The sequence below is a fragment of the Homalodisca vitripennis genome, chromosome 8, assembly GCF_021130785.1.
Source record: "Homalodisca vitripennis isolate AUS2020 chromosome 8, UT_GWSS_2.1, whole genome shotgun sequence".
NCBI classification, from domain to species: Eukaryota; Metazoa; Arthropoda; class Insecta; order Hemiptera; family Cicadellidae; genus Homalodisca; species Homalodisca vitripennis.
The window spans coordinates 111,541,019-111,564,229 of NC_060214.1; the positions used below are offsets into that span (position 1 = coordinate 111,541,019).

Consider the following 23,211-nt stretch of genomic DNA (forward strand, 5'->3'; position numbering starts at 1 on the left):
ACTACAACCTCTGGAGAGCTGTAAGAGGCATTCAAGTCTCTGAGGATTCTCACTGTTATTTCGCTTTACATTCAAGAAGTAATAATGTACGCTGATGGGGAGAATCTTCCAAGGACCAATGATGTACACCACTACAACACCAGAAATGTACACCTCTACAGCCTTCCTGTACATCGTCTGAGCTTTTATGAGCGAAAACCATCATATATGGGAATGAAGCTCCACAATCTCCTACCACCACCTCACCTGCTGTCCAAAAGAGGAAAGGAACTCAAGATAGCACTACATCAATGGCTTCTAGACCGGCCATTCTACACGCTGGAAGAGTATCTCTTCAAAAAAACCTTTTCCTGATGTTAATTTATTTAATGACACTGTTTTATAATCTCAAGAGATTGTAAATAAAGATATTCTCATTCTCATTCATTCTCTCATTCATCATCTCCAGGAAGTGGATTTTTTCAATGAGTCTTGGCACCTCCACAAACACGTGTGCACGCACACAAATACACACACCCACTCAAATACAATCCTGCATCCACTCATAGATACACATAAATCTACGGATCTAAACTAAGTAACTTTGGTATCTTAACCATTTGGTATACATTGGTAGTCTGCTGGGGTCTACACATAAATGATACAAAATACAGAAGCTTTATTCATAAACATCAAGTTGAGAACAGGTGCCAAATACATAATAATACAAATGAAAATCAATACAATGTAATGGAAATAAATTGTCTTTAGTTCCTTGTAAGTTTTTAATAGTTGTAGTTGCTGCTATTTGGATGTTCAAGGAATTCACTGATTGTGTAAATTGATTTCTTCACAAGCCAGGAATACGTCCTTTATTTAGTTTTTTTTCTTCAATCGAGCTAGTCTTGAGCTTGATAGGTAAAGCATTATATAGTCTAGCTCCAGCATATGAGGGTTTCTTTGCGAACAGAGCGGTCGTGTGAGCAGGTAAGTTGTAGTCAAGTCCATGTCTTATGGTCTGACCGTGATGATTGTTTCTTGTCAAGTTTAAGTTAGTAGCAAGCATGATGACTTCAAGTATGTAAAGAGATGTGATGGTCAGTAAATCTAGGTTTTTGTATGCATCTCTGCAGCTGTCCCTCGGTGCAATGTCAGCCATTATTCTTACTGCCCGTTTCTGAAGAACCATGACTCGTTGAAGTTTGTTGTTTGAGGATGCTCCCTGAGGATACAATAAATTCCGTATTGGACTCTGCTCTCAAATATTGCATGATGAGCTGTTCGGGTGGCTTCCGGGGTACTTACACATTTTATTCTTCTTAGGGCAAACACTGCTGTGCTCAGCTGATGACACAAAGAATCAATATGAAAGCTCCATGAGAAAGAGTCATCTAACGTCAGTCCAAGATGTTTTGTGTAGCAAAAAATTTCAAAGGTATGTGGGATTGTTATTTTGTCCTTGTTTTTTCCAAATATGATGTGTTGAGTTTTTGATTCATTGAAAACTAGGTCGTTTTCTAAGCAATATTGATGGGCCATGCTAACTGAAATGAAGGTGTTAATATCAAGAAGCTCGATTTGTAAGAGGTAGCCAGAACAGTGTCATCTGCATACATGACTGGGTAGCAGTATGTGTCAATATAATTTGGTAAGTCACTGGTAAATAAGATAAACAAAACAGGGCTCAGCACTGAACCTTGAGGAACACCTCGAGTTATGGCTAGTGGTGGGGACGTTGCTGTTTTGGTTATTCCATTAGTTTGCGTGCTGAATTGTCACTATTTGTTTCCGGTCGCTTAAGTAGCTCTTGAACCATTGTAGTGCTATTTATTTTGTATGAAATCTAGTTTATCGTACAAGAACGTTTTGAGACTGTTTTCTGAAAAGCAATAGAAAAATATAAAAAGCGCTTGTGTGTATATTAAGTATATATTTAAAACGAATTAACTCTCATAATCCTATGACCAAAAATAAGATATTTACTTCATCCGCTATTGACTGGTTGACGGAAATAAGTTGGGACTGATGTTGTATCAAGTTACACTTTACCTTCTGTATGACATACATACATTGCAACTGACCTAGAACATGTTAATTTCTCAATATAAAATCTTCATAACCCATCATCCATCCACCTTTTAATTATTTTTCTAACTTATAGACAAGTTGTGTGAATTAAATTTGGGAAAGGGGTGGAAAAGTAAACTTTTAGTCTGAGATTTGGGAGGAGATTCTTATTTTTAGAGGCACTCCAGTGATATATTTTTATTTAAAGCCTATGAGGCAACAGTTGTAGCCCAATATGTACATAAAGATACAAATGTATGAGATCAGTCAGTCCGTTGTTGGGATGGCCAGGAGAAGAGAACAGGCTGGAAGTTGAACAAGTCGGGGTGTCCACGGTGAGGCAGACTACGGTTGTAGTCGGAAGTGCTCCAACGGAAGGGTGGGAGGTGAGCCCCGGTGCTAGGGCCGCTGACAGCCCACAGGCTCAAGCTCTGGGACAGTTTGTAGTTGGTAACTTTGGCGTCTGTGGCTCCATGTGAACGATGGCTCAAAGCAGCAAACGGATACGTACCGTTGATCAAGTTGAGGTCGTTCCTGAAGACAGTAGAAGACTATTAATTTATCTTATCTATTATATTATCATTAGTAGATCTAAGAGTGTGGAGTAATGCTTTTGATCCCTATAATTAATATTTTCCAGCCATATAAAAAACATGGCTGAAAATAAAGTTATAAACCTTTGAACTTTTTTTATTAATTCAGATAAGTGTATAAAAAAGGTCGATTTTCTAGGCAGTATACTCGTATAGTGAATGTGTGACAACACAGGAAAATAGAGGTCAGGATGATGTATCTAATATTACAAAGTTTACTTAATATCACAAAGAGAGCATCACCAAGACGTTAGTTTAGTTTTCCAAGTAAATTGTGTTGTACAAAATTAGAAGATACACTCTAAGTAAAGGGTTAAGAGGCATTTTAATAAAGGCATATTTCATATTATATTCGTAAATGTTTTTTGGCAAACTTATCCTGAGTCAAGGGCTATGACTTAAACCAGTAATGATTTGATTATTGGGTTATAAAAAGGCAAGGAACAAATGGGACGAGTTAAATATTTTACATGGGGAAAAGTATTAACGTAACTATTGGGCACCTTGTTTCTGGGCAGAAAATTTTCTCAAACAATATATTTTGTATAAGGTTAGCAATACTGGTGGGCACTTATATTTGAATGTTTTGTGATCCTTTATTAAGAAATTTACTCTAAGGCTTAAATTGGGTGTACAATTTTAAAGTTGTAGAAAAGTTTTATTTTTCAAAAGCTTATTTTTATACATTCTTGATGATTTGGGAGAATAATAATAAAAGCTTCATGACACATATTATTTCATGTTAGCTTCTCTAATTTATGTTTTCCATTTTTAAATAAGGTCTGTTTATAAAACTGAATACCATATGGCCTATTTTGTATTCATCATTTACAAGTAAAAACTCTTAATTGTTTCATCATTGCGTGAATGGTCCAAAACCTATTTTAATGAGATTTCAATGTTTGAAAATTAGGTTTTAAATTATTACTTATTTCTTACTCATTTTCCCATCACGAAATCAATAATTGGCTGTAGAGAAAAGATAAAAAAGAGAAAAGAGAAAAGATCATTTTTTTAAAATGATCATTAAAAAAAAAATTAAAATTATTTTTATTTTATTACATGTTTGTTATATTTTTATTATATAATAAGTTCTGTTTATAAAACTGAATATCAAAAGACTATTTATGAGTAGATCAAAATGTATTAGTTGAGAGAAATGCAAGAACAGTATAATGTTTTATTTCTTTTAGTATAATAATAATAATAGTATTATTAATAGTATACCATCAACAAAACTAAAAATACGTTTGAAACTGTAGCAGCAGAAATTTATGTGTTACAAAATGTTAGCTGTAAGCTAGAATGTATTATACCAATATCAATGTGATAATTTAAAATTAGTAATATTTTAATGAGAAATTTCAGTAGAAAATACTGTATTGGTTTGAGGAATGAAAATATTGTCAGACCTGGTAATGGCACAAATATATCTTATATTAAAATCATTTTTCTATAATGTTTTAGCAGTTTATACAAAATTCACAAATTTTGCACTTTTGGCCAGAATCATTAGTATGGATGAACATGTTTAAGTCATTCTCTCTTAATTTTAATAGATGCTTAATATTAAAAGAAGTTCCATATGTTTTGAACAATAACGTGATTTTGATTGCACATTTATATTTTTATAAAGAAATTTACTCATACTCAAATTTTTAGTTCATAAAGTTAAGTTAGTTTTTTTATGGTACATGAGGATAATAATTAAATTTCTTTCATGAAAACTTTTTTTCCAACATTTTGGAGGGTCCATAAATTTCATGGCCCCTTATCTGGATTCGCCACTGGTTAGTAGATGTTGTTTATAACAACCCCACCTTGCAGCAATTGCGTTCTCAGCGCTGTAGGGTGGACTGCAGTTGCACCGAGACAAGGGGTCGTGTTGGAAGTCGTTGGATCGCATCAGTTGCATCATCGTGTGGGCGTCCAAACACCTTCTCATGATCCCTCTTGAATATCTGAGCTCTTGGGCTCTTGTCATGGGTGAAGCTAAACAAACATCAAAGGTGTTTAAAATTTAAAACTTGCTATTTTCAAGTACTGTCACAATTGTACATCATCAGCATACTTACAAGTCTCCATACTTGTCGACCAGTGCCTGGGTGCCGCTCATGTTATAAACATCAGGATAGAACGGGATGTTGTAGCTGGCCCAGTAACTCTGAGTAGTTAAGACATCAGTCTGATCTTCTGCTCGGATGTACCCTGGCATCTGTTCCAGTATCCACAGCAGCTCTGGCTTCACTGATCTGTAAATTCAAATGTTTTAGATGCTGGGAGAGATGGAAGATGTTTGATGTTTATGCCCGAAGTCTGTTGGTTCAACTGGCTTACAGAAATGGTGAAAACAATTATATGTCATGGAAGTGAAATGGCAACACATGATATGACAGCCACAGCGTGATGGGATAATGTGAGACAACTGACATTTTGGCAACATATGACAAAATGGCAACACGTCATCTGATAGCTAAGTGTAATATGATGAAATGGTATTGCAATATGTGGACATAGCATGAAATGCAATGGCATCTGTGCATTCAGACTTAAGTGTCTCAAAAAAAGCATCATAGTCATACAGGTTTAGTACATTGTCAGTTTGTTTCTGGTTACTATATCTTTGATTAGATCAGGTTTAGACATCTACCTCCCTGTACATCTACCTCCCTTGACAGATAAACCATTGTAGCTAATTGTTGCAGTCATTCTTGTCCAGATATTTAAAGATTTGTTTGTTGTCATTTAACAAAATAGAATTTACACTACTTTGAATATCAGTCCTTTTATGGATTTTTAGACTCTCAATATTGTGAATAGCATTTAAGTTCTTGATTAAAAAAATAGATTCTTATATTCTGACACTTGTTTATTGTTGCATATAAATCATTACAACTGTTTGTTGTGGTGACCTGACACAAAAAGACCATCTTGAATTAATTTATTTTAAATTGTTTAAATTTATTGTTAACTGGTTTCTACTATTGTTATCAGTTATTTTTTTTAATTTTAATTAACTTTAATTATGGTTAAAGTAAAGAAAATAAAGTATCCCTGTGGAGTTTGTGATAAAAATGGTAAACAAGAGCAGTAGAGCTGTATTGTGCACCGAGTGTGTTTGAAATGGTTTTCACATTACGTGTATTAATATGGACTTGGAAGAATTTAAATTTATTTCAAATGCAAAATCTAATTGGAAATGTAACCAATGTAATGGGAGTGAGTCTTTCAATATGAGTGAAGTGGAGGGGCTTAACTTGTGAAGAATTGAAAAGTGAAATTGAAAATTTAAACAAAATTATGGAAACACTTGGACAGGACTTAAATGATACTAACAATGAAAACAAATCTCTTAACTTTAGAATTTCAAAACTTAATCAAATGGTATTAGAAAGCGAGGAAGAAATTGTTAAATTAAAACTAGAATTAGATGTCTTGCGTTTTGGATTTAGTAATGAGCAAAGACTTGAAAATAATAAAAATAAATCTTTATAAAAACCAGTTCATTCAAAACCATTTTATATACCACTAAGTAACAGCTTTCAAGTTCTCGCAGAAAGTAATGTAGGTAAAGAAAGCAGCATTTCTCTTTACAACATAGTGAATTCCCACCACTTCATTTTTCAAAAAAGACTTTAAAAAATACTTTAGTTTCCTAAAAGTAAAAAATCTTTGACATCTACAAGCTTTAAAGGTGAGTGTCACAAATCCTCAACTAATAAACCATTATCAGAACATGCAAAACATAATTATAATTTCAGACAGTCACGGACGTGACTTGTCTTATAAAGTACAGCGAAGAACTACAAGCTGTGTGACAGCTACTGTTAGACCTGGTGCGATGCTGAGTGGTGTCGTTCATGGACATGAATGAACAAATCAAGGGCCTTACTAAGTGTGATGCAGCTGTATTGATTGGTGGAACGAACGATCTTGAGAAGAGGAGTGAAAACCTGATCTTACATGATATTCAACAACAAATTCAAGCCACTCTTCACACTAATTTGATCCTAGCTACATTGCCCCTACGACATGACAAGCCAGAACTTGATGAAAAATTAAGTTATCTTAACAGTGAAATTGAGCTCTTAGCCGAATCTGAAGACCATGTCTTTATATTACCACTTCATCTGTTGCCTAGACATCTATACACATCTCATGGACTGCACTTCAATAACAAGGGGGAAGGAAAAAGATAAACCTAATGATCAAAGAAATATTTCAAAATATTAAAAATAAAATTTCAAATCAACATCGTGATGTGATCAGGTCACAGGTTGCCTATTCCAACATCGTCTCCAGTTCTCCAAAGAGGTCAATCAACTGGGAAAAAAATGTTCAAGAAGATTCAACTGATCTGAACTTAAAAAAGCTGGAAGACGGAATCAGTATAGCGGAGGCGGACATGAGTGATGTCATAAACCGGTCTTCAACCTACAATATACAGATCATTGAGCAGAACCAATCTCAAATTGTATCAAAGGGACCTTTTTTAGTGCAGTAAGTAAGCCTGTAAACCATTTAAAAATACTGCAACTTAATATTCAAAGTAATTAGAAATAAATTATTAGAATTAGAGCAATTTTTGTAGTGAATGAAAAAATTGATATTATTTGTGTGTTCTGAATACTGGTTGACTACAGACGAAGTAAACCTGTATGTTCCTCATGGTTATTTGCCTGCTAGTTTTTTATTGTAGAAAAATTAGAAAAAATGGTTGGAGCAGGAATTTTTGTTAAACAGGATATAAATTATAAAGTAATAAATATTAGAACGTTTTAGCATAGAAATGGATATTGAAATATGTACTTAAAATTAATTGAACAAAATATGTATATTGTTAGTTTGTATAGATCTCCACAAGTGGAATATTGATTCATTTTTTCATAACTTTGAATAGGCTATGAAAGAATTATTGATTTAAAAATGCCATGGTTGCCATTTGTGGTGATTTTAATATAAGAAATGACTGCATTACAGAGTCAAAAAACTCAATATATTTTTCAACTTACTTAAGTCACTAAATTTGAATTGCACAGTTAAAACTCCACCCATATTAATTCTTGTATAGATAACATTTTGGTTAATTTTTACTGATAATTTATATTATATTACCCCTTTAGAGGGACATTTTGCTGACCATATTTCTCTCATAAAATGCAGGTATACCGAGATCATAGGGGTGAACCTAGTAAAAAATTATAATAGTGGTTTGCAATAAAATTTTAATCAGAAAGCAAACAGAAAATCAAATAAACTTATTCATAAAATTTGTTAAAGTATGAAAAGTGGGAAATGATCAACAGATTTATTCTGGTATGATAACAGTTGATGTTTTATTTGACAATTTCTTTAAGCATTTTGTCAATCTTTGGCCATTACTGTTCCCCTCTAGTTAGCAAATCTAATAAATGTAGAGTTAAAAAAAAAGAAAGTACAATGGTATAATCAGGACTTAGCTAAGGAAAAAGATTACATGTTGAGTTTGTACAATGTATATAAGAATTTAAGAAGATAGTAGGTCAGAACATGCTCTTATTGGCTTATAATACCTATTTATGTTGTAAACGCAATTATAGGTCTGAGTTAAAGAGAGCAAAAAGGCAGGCCTGTGAGAGTTACATTGAGGCAGCCCCAAATAAATGTAAGGCCGCCTGGGAAATCATTAAACAGGAAAATTCTAGCGGGGCAACTCTCAAGCAGTAACACTTGATCCAAAACGAATCAATGATTTCTTTTTAAATTCAGTCCATCAACTTTCAAATGGTATTCCACCCACTAACACCTCATATATGATCTGTTGGGCGATAGATCAGTTCCTTCTGAAACATTTTTTTTGGCAAACAGTTGAGCCAAATGAAGTAGAAAAGATTACAGCAAAACTCTCAAACTCTAAAAGTATGGATTTTTATTGGATGTCCAAATTACTTGGTCAAAAAACTATTCCTTTCATTAAAGAACCACTAACATTCGTTTTTAATAAGTGGTTTGGAGTTTGGATATTTTTCGGATTTACTAAAAATATCGAAAGTTAATCCCCATTTATAAAAAGGGCGACAAACAATTACCTCAGAATTATCGTCCTGTATCTATTGTTCCTATATTTTTCTAAAATATTGGAGTCTTTAATGCACACGCAACTTTCATTTTATTTCAAAACATTTAATCTTTTTACTGAGTCACAATTTGGCTTTCGAAAGGGAAGGTCAACGACAACTGCTGTTATGAACATTGTAAATTATTCCCTTAATGCAATAGATAACAAAGAGTCTGTGGCTCTTTCATTGTTGGATTTAAGTAAAGCATTTGATTGTGTCCCTTTTTAGTATTATTCTGAATAAACTTCATTTTTATGGGTTGACAAAACATTCATGTATGCTTATAAATTCTTACATGACTAATAGAAAGCAATATGTTTCAATTCAAGGTAAAAATTCACCTGTGGAGACAGTTACTATTGGAGTGCCACAAGGCTCAGTACTTGGCCCATTTTTTCTTCAATATTTTGATTAACGATTTTGCCAAAAAATGTATCTGTGGGTGCTGTTATTTATGCAGATGACACTTCTCTCTTCTCCTGTAATAAGAATCTCATCAATCTTCAAATGACCATGAAATCAGGGGAAGATGAAAGCCTTGAATTGGTTCTCCTCAAATAGATTGCTTGTAATCAAGACAAAACCCAAAATATTATATTAAGCTTATCAGCTCAAACTCAGGAGGTTCAATTCAGTAAAGTTACTTGGCATTTACATTGATTCAAAATTAAATTGGTCTCATCACATTAAAAACCTGTGCTGTAGGATCTCTAGGGTTAGTTACCTGATTTGGAAATTGAGAAGACATTGTTACTGTAAAATATTTAAGAACAGCATATTTTGGTTTGTTTCAGTCCCATATTTCTTATGGTCTGATTCTTTGGGGTCATGCAACATCTGTGAGAGATCTTTTGTTGATTCAAAAGAGAGTTATAAGAACTATTTGTAGAGCAGTGTCCTTTTGATCATTGCCGACCACTTTTTGTTCATTTGAGGATATTAACCGTTATCAATCTTTATATTTTTCAGGTATTAGTATACACAAAATCTAACATACACTTATTCCTCTCACCAAGCAAGACATACATGTACATAATACAAGAAATAAGTTTAAGCTCAATATTCCTCAGCATAGATTAACTAAAATTGGTTCATCTCATAAGATAAATTGTGTAAACTTTTTTAACAAATTAGATGAGTCTGCGCAAGCAGTATCTCTTACTGAGTTTAAAAGTAAGCTAATGAATTGGCTGTTGAGTAATCCATTTTATACATTAGCTGAAATTTCTCAACTGTGAAGTAGATTTAATGTTTCTGTTGATTCTACATTGACTTGTCTTATGCAGAAACTCTTATATGATTATTGCATAATTGTACTTTCATATTTCATAATTTTATAATTTTAAATTTTGACGATGTATTTTATTACTGTGCTTTTATATTTTAGTATTTTAATTTATGACAATGCCTATTTCATGTATGCAAATGTGATCAATGGCAATAAATAATTTGATTTGATTTGATATTCTTCAAATATATAATGGTTTGAATGAATAATTTGATGCATCACTATACATTTGCTTTGATTACAAAATCAATAATTTAATCTATTCAATATTTAGGAAGACATCCCAAGAAAAGGTGTATTTTGTCTGAATACAGTAAGTGAGACTGCATATACAAATGTTCATCATTTTGTTTTACATAACAAATGTGATATACATGTATTTGAAAAGGAAAAGTGTATTACTAGGACGTACATTTGAACACAAGACTGGTTGACTACTTAACCAAGAAAATCAGGAATAGGCTGAGAATGTAATCCTCTTGGAATAATTCAATTCAAAATACCTATACCTAATATTCATGTATGTAACTTTTTAACAACTTTTTACTTAAATAAAACCTACATAAGCATAGGAGCTATATTTTACATTATAGGATACAAATTAGTAGAACTGGACAAATCGAAAAAGTAATTTTTCACCCAAAATGTGAACACTGTGGCATTTCTCACATAATACAACTAGCTGGTGGTGAATTTTTATCATTGTCATATTCAAAGGGTTAAAAGCTATAGATCGATTATATTTGTATGAAAAAATGGAGACAGGAATTACAACTTTTGACTGGGAAAACCAAGAACTATATAAATTGTTTAGAGTTCCCATCCTGCATGGATCAAATTGCCTGAATAAACAAACATGATTAACATTACCTTGTGTAAAGAAAGAACCAGAGGAGTATTGTATATTATATTCTTGACAATGAAATGAAAGATAAATTAGACAGTCTTCTCTTCCACCAATTAAACAAAATAGTCCAGGACGAGATAGCCAATTTTCATTGTTTAAAACACCCAACATAGTTTTCCATGAAATTGATAGCATAATTTTCTGCAAGGAAGAAATCAATAATCAATAATGAAAATTAAAGTCCAGACAACCTTATAAAGACTCGACATTGTATTTGAAAGTGATGAGTGGTGGTCTCTTTGTCTTGTAGTCTGACACAATGAGATATGGGAATTAAGTATTGTTTGATATTATTAACTCTAGATACCCTCCTATTTCAACTACCATAACTAATCTTTGTGACTGCGAGAATTTAACTGTTGCGTACACTGAATTTAGTAGGACTGGGCCCTATATGAACTAAACTGAGAGGTTCATGGACCTTTTAGGAAGGCAGGTAACGAAATTAAGGATCACTGACACCGTGCCGGTTCGTTGAAGGAGCAGGCACCCAGCTTTGATGAAATAAACGACTCCGTCCACTGCTAGCCGTATGGAAGTCTGGGGTAGAGCGCGAGCTAGCAAAGCTTATCAGGAAAAACTAGCAATCCTATCAACAATTAAATAGAGACAGGTAAGTTAAAAGAAAAGAGTTTCAAAAACTAGACTTAGACGTAGACGACAAGACCAGCTGTAACTACGTGGCTGTCAGCCCAACTACCGGCCAACAAAATAAAAGTGGCAGATGCCACATGACGATCAATTTCGTTTTTAGAGGAAATTTCTCTATTGATTTGATGAAAATCTAGGTTTTGCACATATACAATGCAAACTGGCTCCCAGCTCCTAGACCTAAAGTGTTGCTTACATTATAAGAACAGATTCTTAAAATTAGTGTTCAAGAATGTAATATTTAAACATTAACTGGAAGGTGTGGACCCCTGTTTTGAGGATTACTTCATACCATCTTGTTATTGGTTTGATTTAAAACTACATATATCACTGTCTACTAGGATATCCTTTCCTAGTTATAAATAAATCTGCTACTACTTTTTTATTTTCTATGACTCAAATAAATTTTTGTGTAGAAACAACTCACCCAGGCGAGAACTTATTCATGTCCACCACCATCCACTGGTTGTTGTAAGTGCCACTGTTGTACTGGGAGAATATCTTGGTCCAGCTGCGGCCGCCACCGGCCAGACGGTTGGCTACTGTCACACGGATCACCTCCAGCACCTGAAACATGTCAAGACATGTTCACTTGCTGTTGATAAATAATCAAACAGTAATAATAATAAGGTAGGAGTATATCACACCACATGTCGCGTAACAGGCTTAGCTGAGGTTGCATGCAAAATTTCAAGTTATAGCTCATTTTACTAAGGCTATTCAAATTCAAAATAAATTTATTCATATAATTTGTACAATTATATTTAAAATTATACAAATAAAGAATGGTATCAGTCATATTTTATTAAAAATATTTTTATATTTCCATAAATTCTTCAAATTAATATTAAACTTCATTAGTCAAAAATATTTGAAGGTGTTTTTTGAACAATAAATTATTTTCTATACTGAGTAAGTCTTTTGGAATTTTATTTATAAACTTAATGCCTGCCGAGCTTGGTTTCTTATAATGAAATTCCGAGTGTTTATGTACTGTCAGTTGGTTTCTATTTTAAAGTAGTCGTGACGACCCTAATCGAGGTAATTTGTAAACATTTGATCTGACTATAATTACTGTTTCAAGTATATACATTCCATAAACAGATAAAATTCCCAATTTAGAAAAATAATATTTTACATAATCCCGGTTCTTTAAATTTAGTATTATTCTCAAAGCATTTTCCAGAAGAGATCTTTTTGCTAAGCCAAAATGTGCTTATCCCAAGTTAAGTTCCCATCCAAAAATAGTCCTAGAAATTTGGATTTTGTTAACTGAGAAATTTTCAGATTCCCTATTGTTATATTTGGCATGGGTTTATTCCTATTTTGTTTTCTGCAGAAAGATTAGTTTTGTTAAAAGTTAGTAATAAATCTTTACTACAAAAAATAATTCTTGATATGCATTAGCTCCATTTTATCTACAATTTCTATTTCATTCAAGTTTTTACCAGCAACTATTAAATTAGAGTCATCTGCATATAAACACAGCTTGCTCTGATCACTTGTCAAAATATTTGGTAAACCCAACAAATAAACCAGGAAAATAATAGGTCCTAGGATGGAATGGAATGAAATGGATGTGTCACATGTTTAAAATATCCTATGATTATACTCAGTTTGTTAGCAGATTTATTTATTCTGCAATTTTCTAATTGTCATAATGGTTACCCATAAGACTAATGCACAAATATTTGTTAATGCTCAGCCAAATAACATGTAGTGACATGCATCCATATGAAATAAATAATATGAAATAATGAGTTTATTCCTCCACAAAAATACAGTTTAACAACAATCTACATTCTAGGAATATACACTGCCACTTCATCCAGTAGTGTGGCAGTGCAATAATAGAAAAATAATGTTTATTAGCAAGAGTCCAAACTCTTCTTTTTAGACTGCTCACTCCGTGCTGTCTGCTAATCACTTTACTTAATCTTATCAATACAATATCAAACTCAAATGAAGTTTGTAACGTTTCACAATTATATGCCTTATCTGCTCTCAGAAACGGGACTTTTAGAATTAATCAGTGCGGTGCGCGTCCGTAATTGTACGACAACTTAAGGGTAATGATTAGCGTAGATGTTCGTATATTGCCGCTCTCTACTTACCGTCGAATCTAAAAATCCATAGATTGAGCCAGATGGGCTATTATCAGCTGGGATGTAATTAAAAGCTGTTAACGAGCAAGGACAACATTATGGAAGAAAATTTGAAGTTCGAGGATCATCATTCGTCACCCTCAGGTCTTCATTTTGTCTTTGACTATTTCGAGGATTTTCTTGGACTTTGATATGAGAACAATGCAATATATAAATTCTGCTTCATCTAAGGAAGCAATTGGCCTGAGAATTATCTTGCAATTAATTGAGTAACTGATTTCAAATTTCATTCCATTCAGATCTAAGGCTGGCTTGTATAGGAAAAGTAATTTGTGTTCAATCTTACGTATTATTACATTTAGAGATTCCAAGTAATTGTTACCATATAAACTATATTTATTAATCATAATGTTTACTTTGTAAGAATGGTCTGGAGAAAACAGAGACAGGCAGACAGCCTTCGCTAATACTCAGCCAATAATATTTGTAATATTTTTATGATATTTCAACTCACAAACCTATCTATCTATCTTAATTTATGGTACAATTAAATATCAGCCTGCAATAGGTTCAAACTCTGATCACAGGGTTTTCACTTACCTGCCCCGTTGGACGAACGTAGGCCCAGAGTGAGGCATTGTTGTTCTCATTGGTTGTCTCCTGCACCACCAGACCAGAGTTGACAATGTAGAAATCATCACCAGACACTAGGGCTCCGGGATAACCTGAGAAACTCACTGCAGTTCCACTCACATTCTTGTACGGCAGATAATAACGCTTCATTATCCTTCTCATAGTCTCGTACCTACAGCATCAGAACTAGTCAAGCACGGCAAAGAAACGTAACAATTGTTACTGGTGTGTGAATAATATTTCTAACCTTAATATATTAATATGGAACATTCAATCAAGAATTACGATCAGAGTTGAGGGTTTTTCTTTCCTTGCACAGAGTACACACTTTTTTTACATGTTTTAAATGGTGTATATGAACCAAAGCATCTGACGTGTATTCTCTAGTTCAAATTTAGACTTTTGTCAATGATTGTATTGGATATATAGGATATAAATCAATCATACAGACGACGTGTGCTGTGAGATCCGTGGGATTATTTCAGTTAGTTCTCTGGTCCAACCTTAGGTCTGCACCATATAACATTGATTGTTACCATTCACACTGCCTGAGTTACATGAGCCACTCGCTCTAGCCTCTAGGGGTAGCCCGAGCACTTCGGTAGTTTAGTTAATAGCATTGAACGTAACAAACTATGGTGGAAAGGGTTGATTCAATGTGAATGTAGAGCTCAGGCCCAGTTCACCTTCCTCTTAGTGTAGCATCTGGAATTCGATGATGTCAAGACTTGACTCCTAAAATTTGGAATCATGTTTGTCTGAAGAGATAAAAAAAATGTTGTTGACGAAGAAGCTCAAATGAACGTTTTACATCATTTCGTCATTGGAGACACCTATGCTACAAAATATAGTGTAATCTAGGTGAAGAGGTAGTCTCATTGTCTCATCAGGTACACAGTTGAGTGAACTCTGATGTTTTAGACACGATCTCTAAGCACGGTGGAGCAACCAAGATTTCTACACATACCGTAGCTCGGATTATACCATTGGATGACTTATCTTTTGTGTAACTAATGTAATCAAAGCTTTCATGTTCTATCAGTTAAAAATAGGACGTTGGAGCTAGATTCTTCCAAAAATTGAAAAAAATGAACAATTTACTGTAACGGCTATTTTGTTTTGAAAAACTGTAAAAAATAAGAATTTTTGATTGCATTAAAATAGTTGTTCTTTTACTCAATTTGTTTACAATTTTTTTGTAGGCATAAAAATAATTTAAAAGTTAAAAGATTCTTCTTTAAAATCAACAATAATTCATATTGCTAGATAAATTTATGCCTAGTTAATAAATTTAATGTCTTTTACATTTTAGAGACAAATCTCAAAATATGTAGTTTTTTAGTGTATATGTGTACAATGAATTCCTGAAGACAATTTCCATGGCCAATGACTTCCTTGGATCTAAGTCACCTTAGATTGGTCACTTTAATAAATTGGTGTTTCCTTGTGTTAAGAACAATTTTTGTGTGTTTTGTGTGTTGTTTACTAAGACGACACAAAATAAATCAAGCAACCTGTTGGAAAGTTTAGCTAATACTCAGCCAATAAGTTACTACTCACCCAGTCCATGTGTTATGTGCCACCAGAATATCAGACTTTGACCTCAGCAGTTTGATCAGTGCGGAACAGTGACTGTTGCCCTTCAGAACTTTGTTTGTCTCGTTCTTCATTGCAGACTCTAAATCTCCAAAATCCCAACTAAAATTGATCCACCTAAACAAAACTTTTTAAATTCATAGCTACAAAGGTGGGACATGTGAAACAGAACAGCTTTAATATAGGATCAAAGAGATTTACGAAGGATATTGGTTAGATAAAAACTCTTTCATATGAATTAGAACTACTAAATCACTTGTGAACAACTATCAAACGGTAACAGACCGTAGGGTGAACCACAAGTTTGTATAGTCTCATCAAAATGTTTTTTTTTTGTAAAAGAACAATGTATTGAACTTGAAGTATAATGATAATACAGTGTGACAATTTTTGACTATTAGAATGTAGTAAAATACAAGATAGGAGTACTCAGCTCTTTAAATTTTTGACTTATCCTGTGGACAGATAGACAGACAGAAAAGAATTTTTTTCGTCTCCCTTCTGCAGAAAAAAAAGGAAACTTTGTATGCCTACTGAGTGGATAGGCTTCAATGATGATAAGCCAGAGTTGTACTCTGTTAGTTTAAAAATGTATTTATTCTAATATTTTCTTTTCCCTTCATCGTTAACCATAAGACCAATGTAAAAATTTTTGGTAACAATCAACCATATCCTATAGAGTGACATGCACCATCATTGAAATCAGTGTTGCCTGTATAGAAATGAAGTTTCAAGCTACATTTCAATTCTATAGTTCAGTTTGTTTTCGAGATATCATTAGGACAGACAGACAGAAATTAATGAAGACAATTACCTCGTTATTCCTTTAAAATTTCACTTGAGGTAATTTGAGGCAATCTTTGAGGTAATTTATGTACACATGTAAAAGTTGACATTTTCAATACCGGTACATTTAGAGCTCATACCATTTTTACATTAATAAATACGTTCACAACGAAGTGTACCACATTAGGTACACGCAATGTTTCACAACTGCTGTCATGTACCCGATTGGGTTCACACTGGTCTTTCATATAGCGTATCGTGTGCCTGATGGGATACATGTTGCCATGCATTCCCTTATTGAGTTTTATTGTTTGCCTGTCTTGGAGGTTTATTAAATGTGATCCTACGCTTAAATAAATACTGTAGACTACCATATATCCCGTTGGTGCAAGAATTGCTTAATTTTAATGATAAATTGATTTTGTAGGTACCCTTTTTGTCTGTTCTCTTAAGACAAGAAGCTTATACACTGCAAATAGCCCTATAAGGACTTTTGCACTGCTTCCGAAGTGATAGGATATTCTGGATGGGTAAGGTAAGGGAAAGGGAGTAGGGGCGCCTCCTATCGAGATTCATGAGGAAGAATTAGAGCACTAATCTCAAAGTCAAGTCCCCTCGAAAGAAGGGGAGGTCAGCTCTGAACCAGCCTCTCCAGTCAAAGCATAAAAGGAGGGGCACACTCTTATGTTGAGACTAGCAAGAACCTTTGATACTTATGGAACAAACCCCACCAACTCCAACAGTCATAATTTATTTGTGCATAATTGTAAAGCCTAAATACATTTCTCGTTGTACTTAGATATTTAATGTAAAACAAGACAATTACGGTTTTTTATCATTATTATGAAAAAATTCAACAGCAACTAAAAATTTCTGGAAAAAAGCCATTATTGTGAATCTTTTAAAGTCAATTTTTTTAGTATTAAGTGGACAAAATAAAGATTTTTATAAAAAATTCGAAAACATATTCTGTCAAAGACATATTTTGAGACCTAACCTTGATAAATGAGTGAAAAATGTACTCTGAATTTTATTCAAGTTAAAAAGTGACAGAATATTAATTTGAAGGATTAAAACAAAATTGTAGTACTAAAATACAATATCATAGAGTATCTACGGAGATAAATCTATAGTTAAAACACAATACAAGATCTATACTTACATAATATCTCTGACTGTTAATATTTTGTCTGCAGGCGCAACGCTGTTGTAACCGAAAACAATTCCAGCCATTTGGAGGTAGAATAAATTCACCTGCAACATTGAACAGGATCTAGTTTCTTAAACAATTTGCGTTAATCACAACATTATGTGTTATTTTCATATAAGTAAGTAATGCAGTGCCTGGAGTGTTCAAACCTTAAAACCTCGGATTACAATTACAGTGAATAAATGTATATGGCCAATGTGGGATTATGTTTTTTAAGTTATAAATAGCAATGTTTACCAAACAATTTTTTGTCTATTTGATTTTTTTCATTGTTTGAAACAAATTACAATAAAAATGTAAAATTTGACCAAATAGTTTTGCTTCAAATAGTATTTTTTTTATTTATATGTGGAATTTAACCTAAATTGTTGTTGAGGAACTAAAAATAATTATAAATATAACTAAGGAAAGGTAATTATAACTGAGTAAATCAAATATAGCAGTGTGTATCAAGCAAGATCAGTAGAGATCTTGGACAGGTTGTAAAACGTGGAGAAAGAGCGAAGTGGCAATTGAAATTTCTCAGCTAGTTTAATTTTAATTAACACAAGCTCTGTGAATGTTTTATATATATATATATATATATATAATTTTAATTAACACGATGTAATAAATATTATATATATGTAATGGTAATAAAAGTAAGCAAATTTAGGAGAATGAAATATAAAAAACAAATGTATTACTAAATTATTACAAAATTTTACATTTTTAGATGTATTTAATACTTTCTTGGACTTCATCTATTTTTTTATTAGGCAAACTATTGGAGCACCTAACTGCATTTAAAAAAACCTTCACATAATTTATATTTGACACATGTTTGCAGTAAATCAACAGGGCAGTTAGTTACACCACTGTGTAACTAAAGAGAGGGTGAGGGAGATAGAACTCCTCCAAAAAAGCCATGAAAAATTGAAAGATATTTATAATCTTATCAGGTGCACATAACTCATGATTCCAGACTTCAGGAGTTAAGTCTGTTACAGTATCAGATTCCAGATGCTGCACCAAGAGGAAAATGAATTGGAGCTTAGCGCAACATTCAGCATTATGAAACTGAATTGTGCAACTTGCAATAAACTTAGGAATTTGTATATGAACACGTTGAATAGCATGGATCCAAGACAATCCCCTTTAGACACATGTTTAACGGATAAGATGATAACTTATCCGTCACTTATCCAAAAGGATAAGATGTTGCCTAACTTTGAAACCTTGGTCCCTGAGAATTCTTGTCAAAACCTTAAAACAATATAGTTTTGGAAAAGCATATCATGATTAAAATATTGAAGAGTGGTCAAGAACCACCGTAACGAGAGACTTTTTCCATTATCTATTGCTTCTATTAAGTTTAATAAATAAATTAGTAGGTTAGTGTACACACTGTGGCATTTCCTTTACACCAGATTTGCATTTTAGCAAATTCTGTATACATTTAAATGTGTTACCAATGAGCATTATTAAAAACAATCTGAACATTTTCAAGATTAGCCTACATAATTGAATACATTTTCTACACAAAATGAAGCTATGGTGGGAAGGGTTGATTCAATGTGGATGTTTAGTTGAGTTACAGTTCACATTCCTCTTAATGCAGCATTTGAAATCTGATAAACTCTCTACTTAATTGTGCGCCTGATAAGTAAGACAATAAAAATACTTTCACCTAGATTACACTACATTTTGTAGTCTAGGTATCTTTGATGTCGAAGCAATGTAAAGAATTCATTTTGAGCTTCTTTGTTGTCGACTTTTTTTGGATCTCCTCAGATAAATATGATTCCAGATTCAGGAGTCAAGTCTGTGACAGCGTCAGATTTCAGGTGCTGCACTAAGAAGAAGATGAACTGGAGCTAAACTCAACATTCACATTGAATACATTTTGTTTGTTTATGTTAATACACTAGTTGTAAAGAAAAATAACATTGCTAGCTTTTATGTAACAAACTATGTTTACATTAAAATCAATGCCGATGTTCTTTTAAAATTTCAACCGACGTCAACTTGTAAATGGTAAACATAATTATTTCAGCACTGTTGTCGTCTTTGGACATTGACTAATGTTAAACTACATGAGTTGCAGCATTCACGTGCAATATTTCAGCTATGCCAAATGCTATGGCACTCTAAATCGATATTTATTGATAAGTTGCATGAACCTATCTGGTCTTTATCAAAGTGTCATATTGAAAGATAGGAGGACTACATTCTAACTTCACTATCTTGTAGTCTTCACACATCAGGTGCAGATCTTAAACAATTTACCTGATTCCAATAGGGGTCATCATGCTTTTGCACCATCCCCTTGATCCATTCAATATTGGTATCCAAATAGTGGTTGATTCGCTGGCACAGTTCTGTCTTGTCGTCACACGCACCCCGAAGGGTGTTGAAGTAGTGGTCGTAAATGGCCTCGTGAGTCTCTGCACCCTCCAGGTATCCGGCAAGGAATGCTTGTTCATTGTCATCCACCTCAGGGTTCGTTTCCAGATCAAATGAGTCCCATCTGGAAATTGTACACTGTTCAATCAATCTCAACAGAATTCTAAAGTAGCTCAGAAATAAGACTGCACTGAAGACAGACACAATTTTTCAATAGCCAAACCACCATGCTTGTCTCAATGTACTTTCGCATTGCTGTAAGTCAACTGTTACGACTCACTGCCTCACCAACTATGAGATCTTGAAAAAGATAGAGAACAAGATAGAAAAAATTGGCAAAGTGCCGGGTGCATCATGGTAGGATGGACGATGATGATATTTTATCAATCTCTAATACAGTTTACAATGAAATCACAAACCCTATTTTATTGGATTCACCTGTATTTAAAGCTTGTATATATCCATATCCATATCCATTGGCAATAGTTGTGAAACAACAGTCTTATCTTTGAAGCAAATCTTTGTTTTTGTACTTAATCCTTAATTGGTAACTCTAAAAAAGACTCATGCTATACTACAAGAACATCAATCTTTTCTTTCCCCTCTAAATTATCCTTGAATTGATAATTTTCAATTAATAATGGTTTTAAAATGCTACTGAATTTTCAAACTATTTATAATGTTCTAGATCTTCAATGTCACTAATGAATTGATGTAGTTTTCATCACATATTGTAAATTTTTATACCCACATGTGCAAAGTCTACAATTAATACAGTTCATTTTTGTTATTTAAATTTGTAAAATAATTTCTAATAAGTAAAAGTTACCTACATATAGTAATTAAAAATTGACTTAAATGAAATTGCTTTAGAAAATCACAGAAATACCATACGCAATAATATTTTACAAACTTTCACCAAGTGCTAGTGTAAAAAAAGTGTTTAAATCCTCTTAGATTTCAAATAAATTTCAAGGAGAAGCTAGAAACTTTCGCACACTTAAAAGGTTTATAGTTTGTTTCCAGATTGTTTCCAGTTAACCAACTGGTTACTGGACCTTCTGCCATGGTCCAACATGTTGGACTTCACAATGTATTATTTTGTAGTCATGTCTGACCATCTAAATGCTTGGAAATTAAGTGGGAAAACTCAATACTAATATTATGATAAATAGGAAAAATTCTTTCCTAAACAAAAAATTCTAGGAAAAATATGTTTAAACAAAAAAAATTGTTACACTACAATTTTTTTATTTAAAATATTGTAATTTCTAATATATTGTTATTGTCAGAACCCATTTTTTACGAATTATATATTTATAAAAATAATTTAACAAAAATAAAATTACTCTACTTATTATTATTTATGTGGACATTCCATGTTAGGAATTAATAACCACATAAGAAATTCATTTGAAAAAGACTCATATATACCTTTACACACATGAAAATCAAATACCAGATAGGTTCAAACAAAAATTGTCACATTAAAATTATTTTTAAGCATAAAATGTTATTATAATTTAATTTTTATCATCAGAACACATTTATATACTTATACATTTTTAAAACGAATTAGGAACCTTTATTATTGACATATTGTAAATTACAGTATATGGGCATTACATTTTGGGTGAAATACATCTTTGTAGTTTCAGCCCATCAAACAATAACGTATTGGTGCTAAAGGAGTTAAGAATGATATAAGGGAAATTAAGGTTATATCATGCTCTCTCTCCTCCAGCCATGATCCTTGGTTTCGGGAAAGTAGTACAGTACACTTATTGGGTAATCTCGGTTTTAGCCGTTGTCACCTCAGAAGGGAGGACTATCGCTGACAAAATTGAAGAAGTTTGATATCCAAAGGGCATAAACTGGACCTATAAGAAATCCCCATTTCCAAGTGGTGTGTTTTGGGAAAATCTTACAAAACTAAACAATTTTTATCTTGATCTCAAAAATTTGCTATATGTAAATACTGCACGATTTTGTTTAATACATTTTATCTTAAATTGTTTCTATTTACATACTTTAAATAAAATATGTGATAGAAAAATGTAAACAGTTATTACTGACTTACTACATTTATTTTACTTTTTTAACTTTTTTTACTCAAACTGTTATTGAGATGTTATCTTAAAATTGCTTTTGACCACAAAATAAATGAGGATGAAAGTTTATTACATATGTTTTAAGTTAAGATGGTAGCAATAAGTTTCATGCAAAATTTTTCATCATATGATTTCTTACAAAAAATATGATCATTAATCACTCGTTTTGCTTTTGTGAATATAGGATATATTAATATGTTTAATAAGATTAAAATCCACTAAAATAATTTTATAGAGCACTAAAATATTGTAGTGGAAGTTCGGAAAAATTCAAACTTACCCAGTAGTTAAGTATGTTTTGTTGTACACACTTCTTGCTACCCAAGGCAACGATGAAAAACCTTTCTGGTGAAGAATTCTGTGGGAGACTCCGTTTTTCGAAAAACGATACTCATCATATTCCTTCCCATTGATATACACTCCTTGACATTTCACACATAGTATAGTTAAAACCAAAACATAAAACAAAAACATGATCTAAGCCTCTCTGAACTAGCTTGAGGATGTTATGAAGTGAACATGCAGGCAAGTTTTAACTAACCTTTGGCTTTTAACTGTAAGATAGAAATAAGTAAACCAGAAGATAACCTATAGAGTGATAAGCTTTTTGTATAGTGATTCACTAGTTTACTGTTTAAAGATAAGTTTTCTATTAGTAGTAAATAACTAACCAAATTATCACTTGAAAATAAGTCTTTTAAATTAGATCAACTCCAAACTAAAAAAGTTATGTTACACTGTATAACATGCCCATGACTCACTACTAGACACCAATCAACCAACTGGACATCAACTGGTTGCA

General features: G+C 32.8%; 1 protein-coding gene across 1 annotated transcript; it reads right to left on the reverse strand.

Annotated features, from left to right (window-relative positions):
• Window positions 1-2,193: 2,193 nt before the first annotated feature.
• LOC124367898 (putative phospholipase B-like 2) lies at window positions 2,194-23,211 on the reverse strand. Its single transcript, XM_046825095.1, is given in 10 exon segments — window positions 2,194-2,580; window positions 4,460-4,572; window positions 4,574-4,631; window positions 4,715-4,891; window positions 12,011-12,150; window positions 14,289-14,493; window positions 15,882-16,034; window positions 17,866-17,957; window positions 20,182-20,422; window positions 22,690-23,211. Coding segments are annotated over 10 exon segments (1,644 nt in total). The 5' UTR covers window positions 22,884-23,211; the 3' UTR covers window positions 2,194-2,309.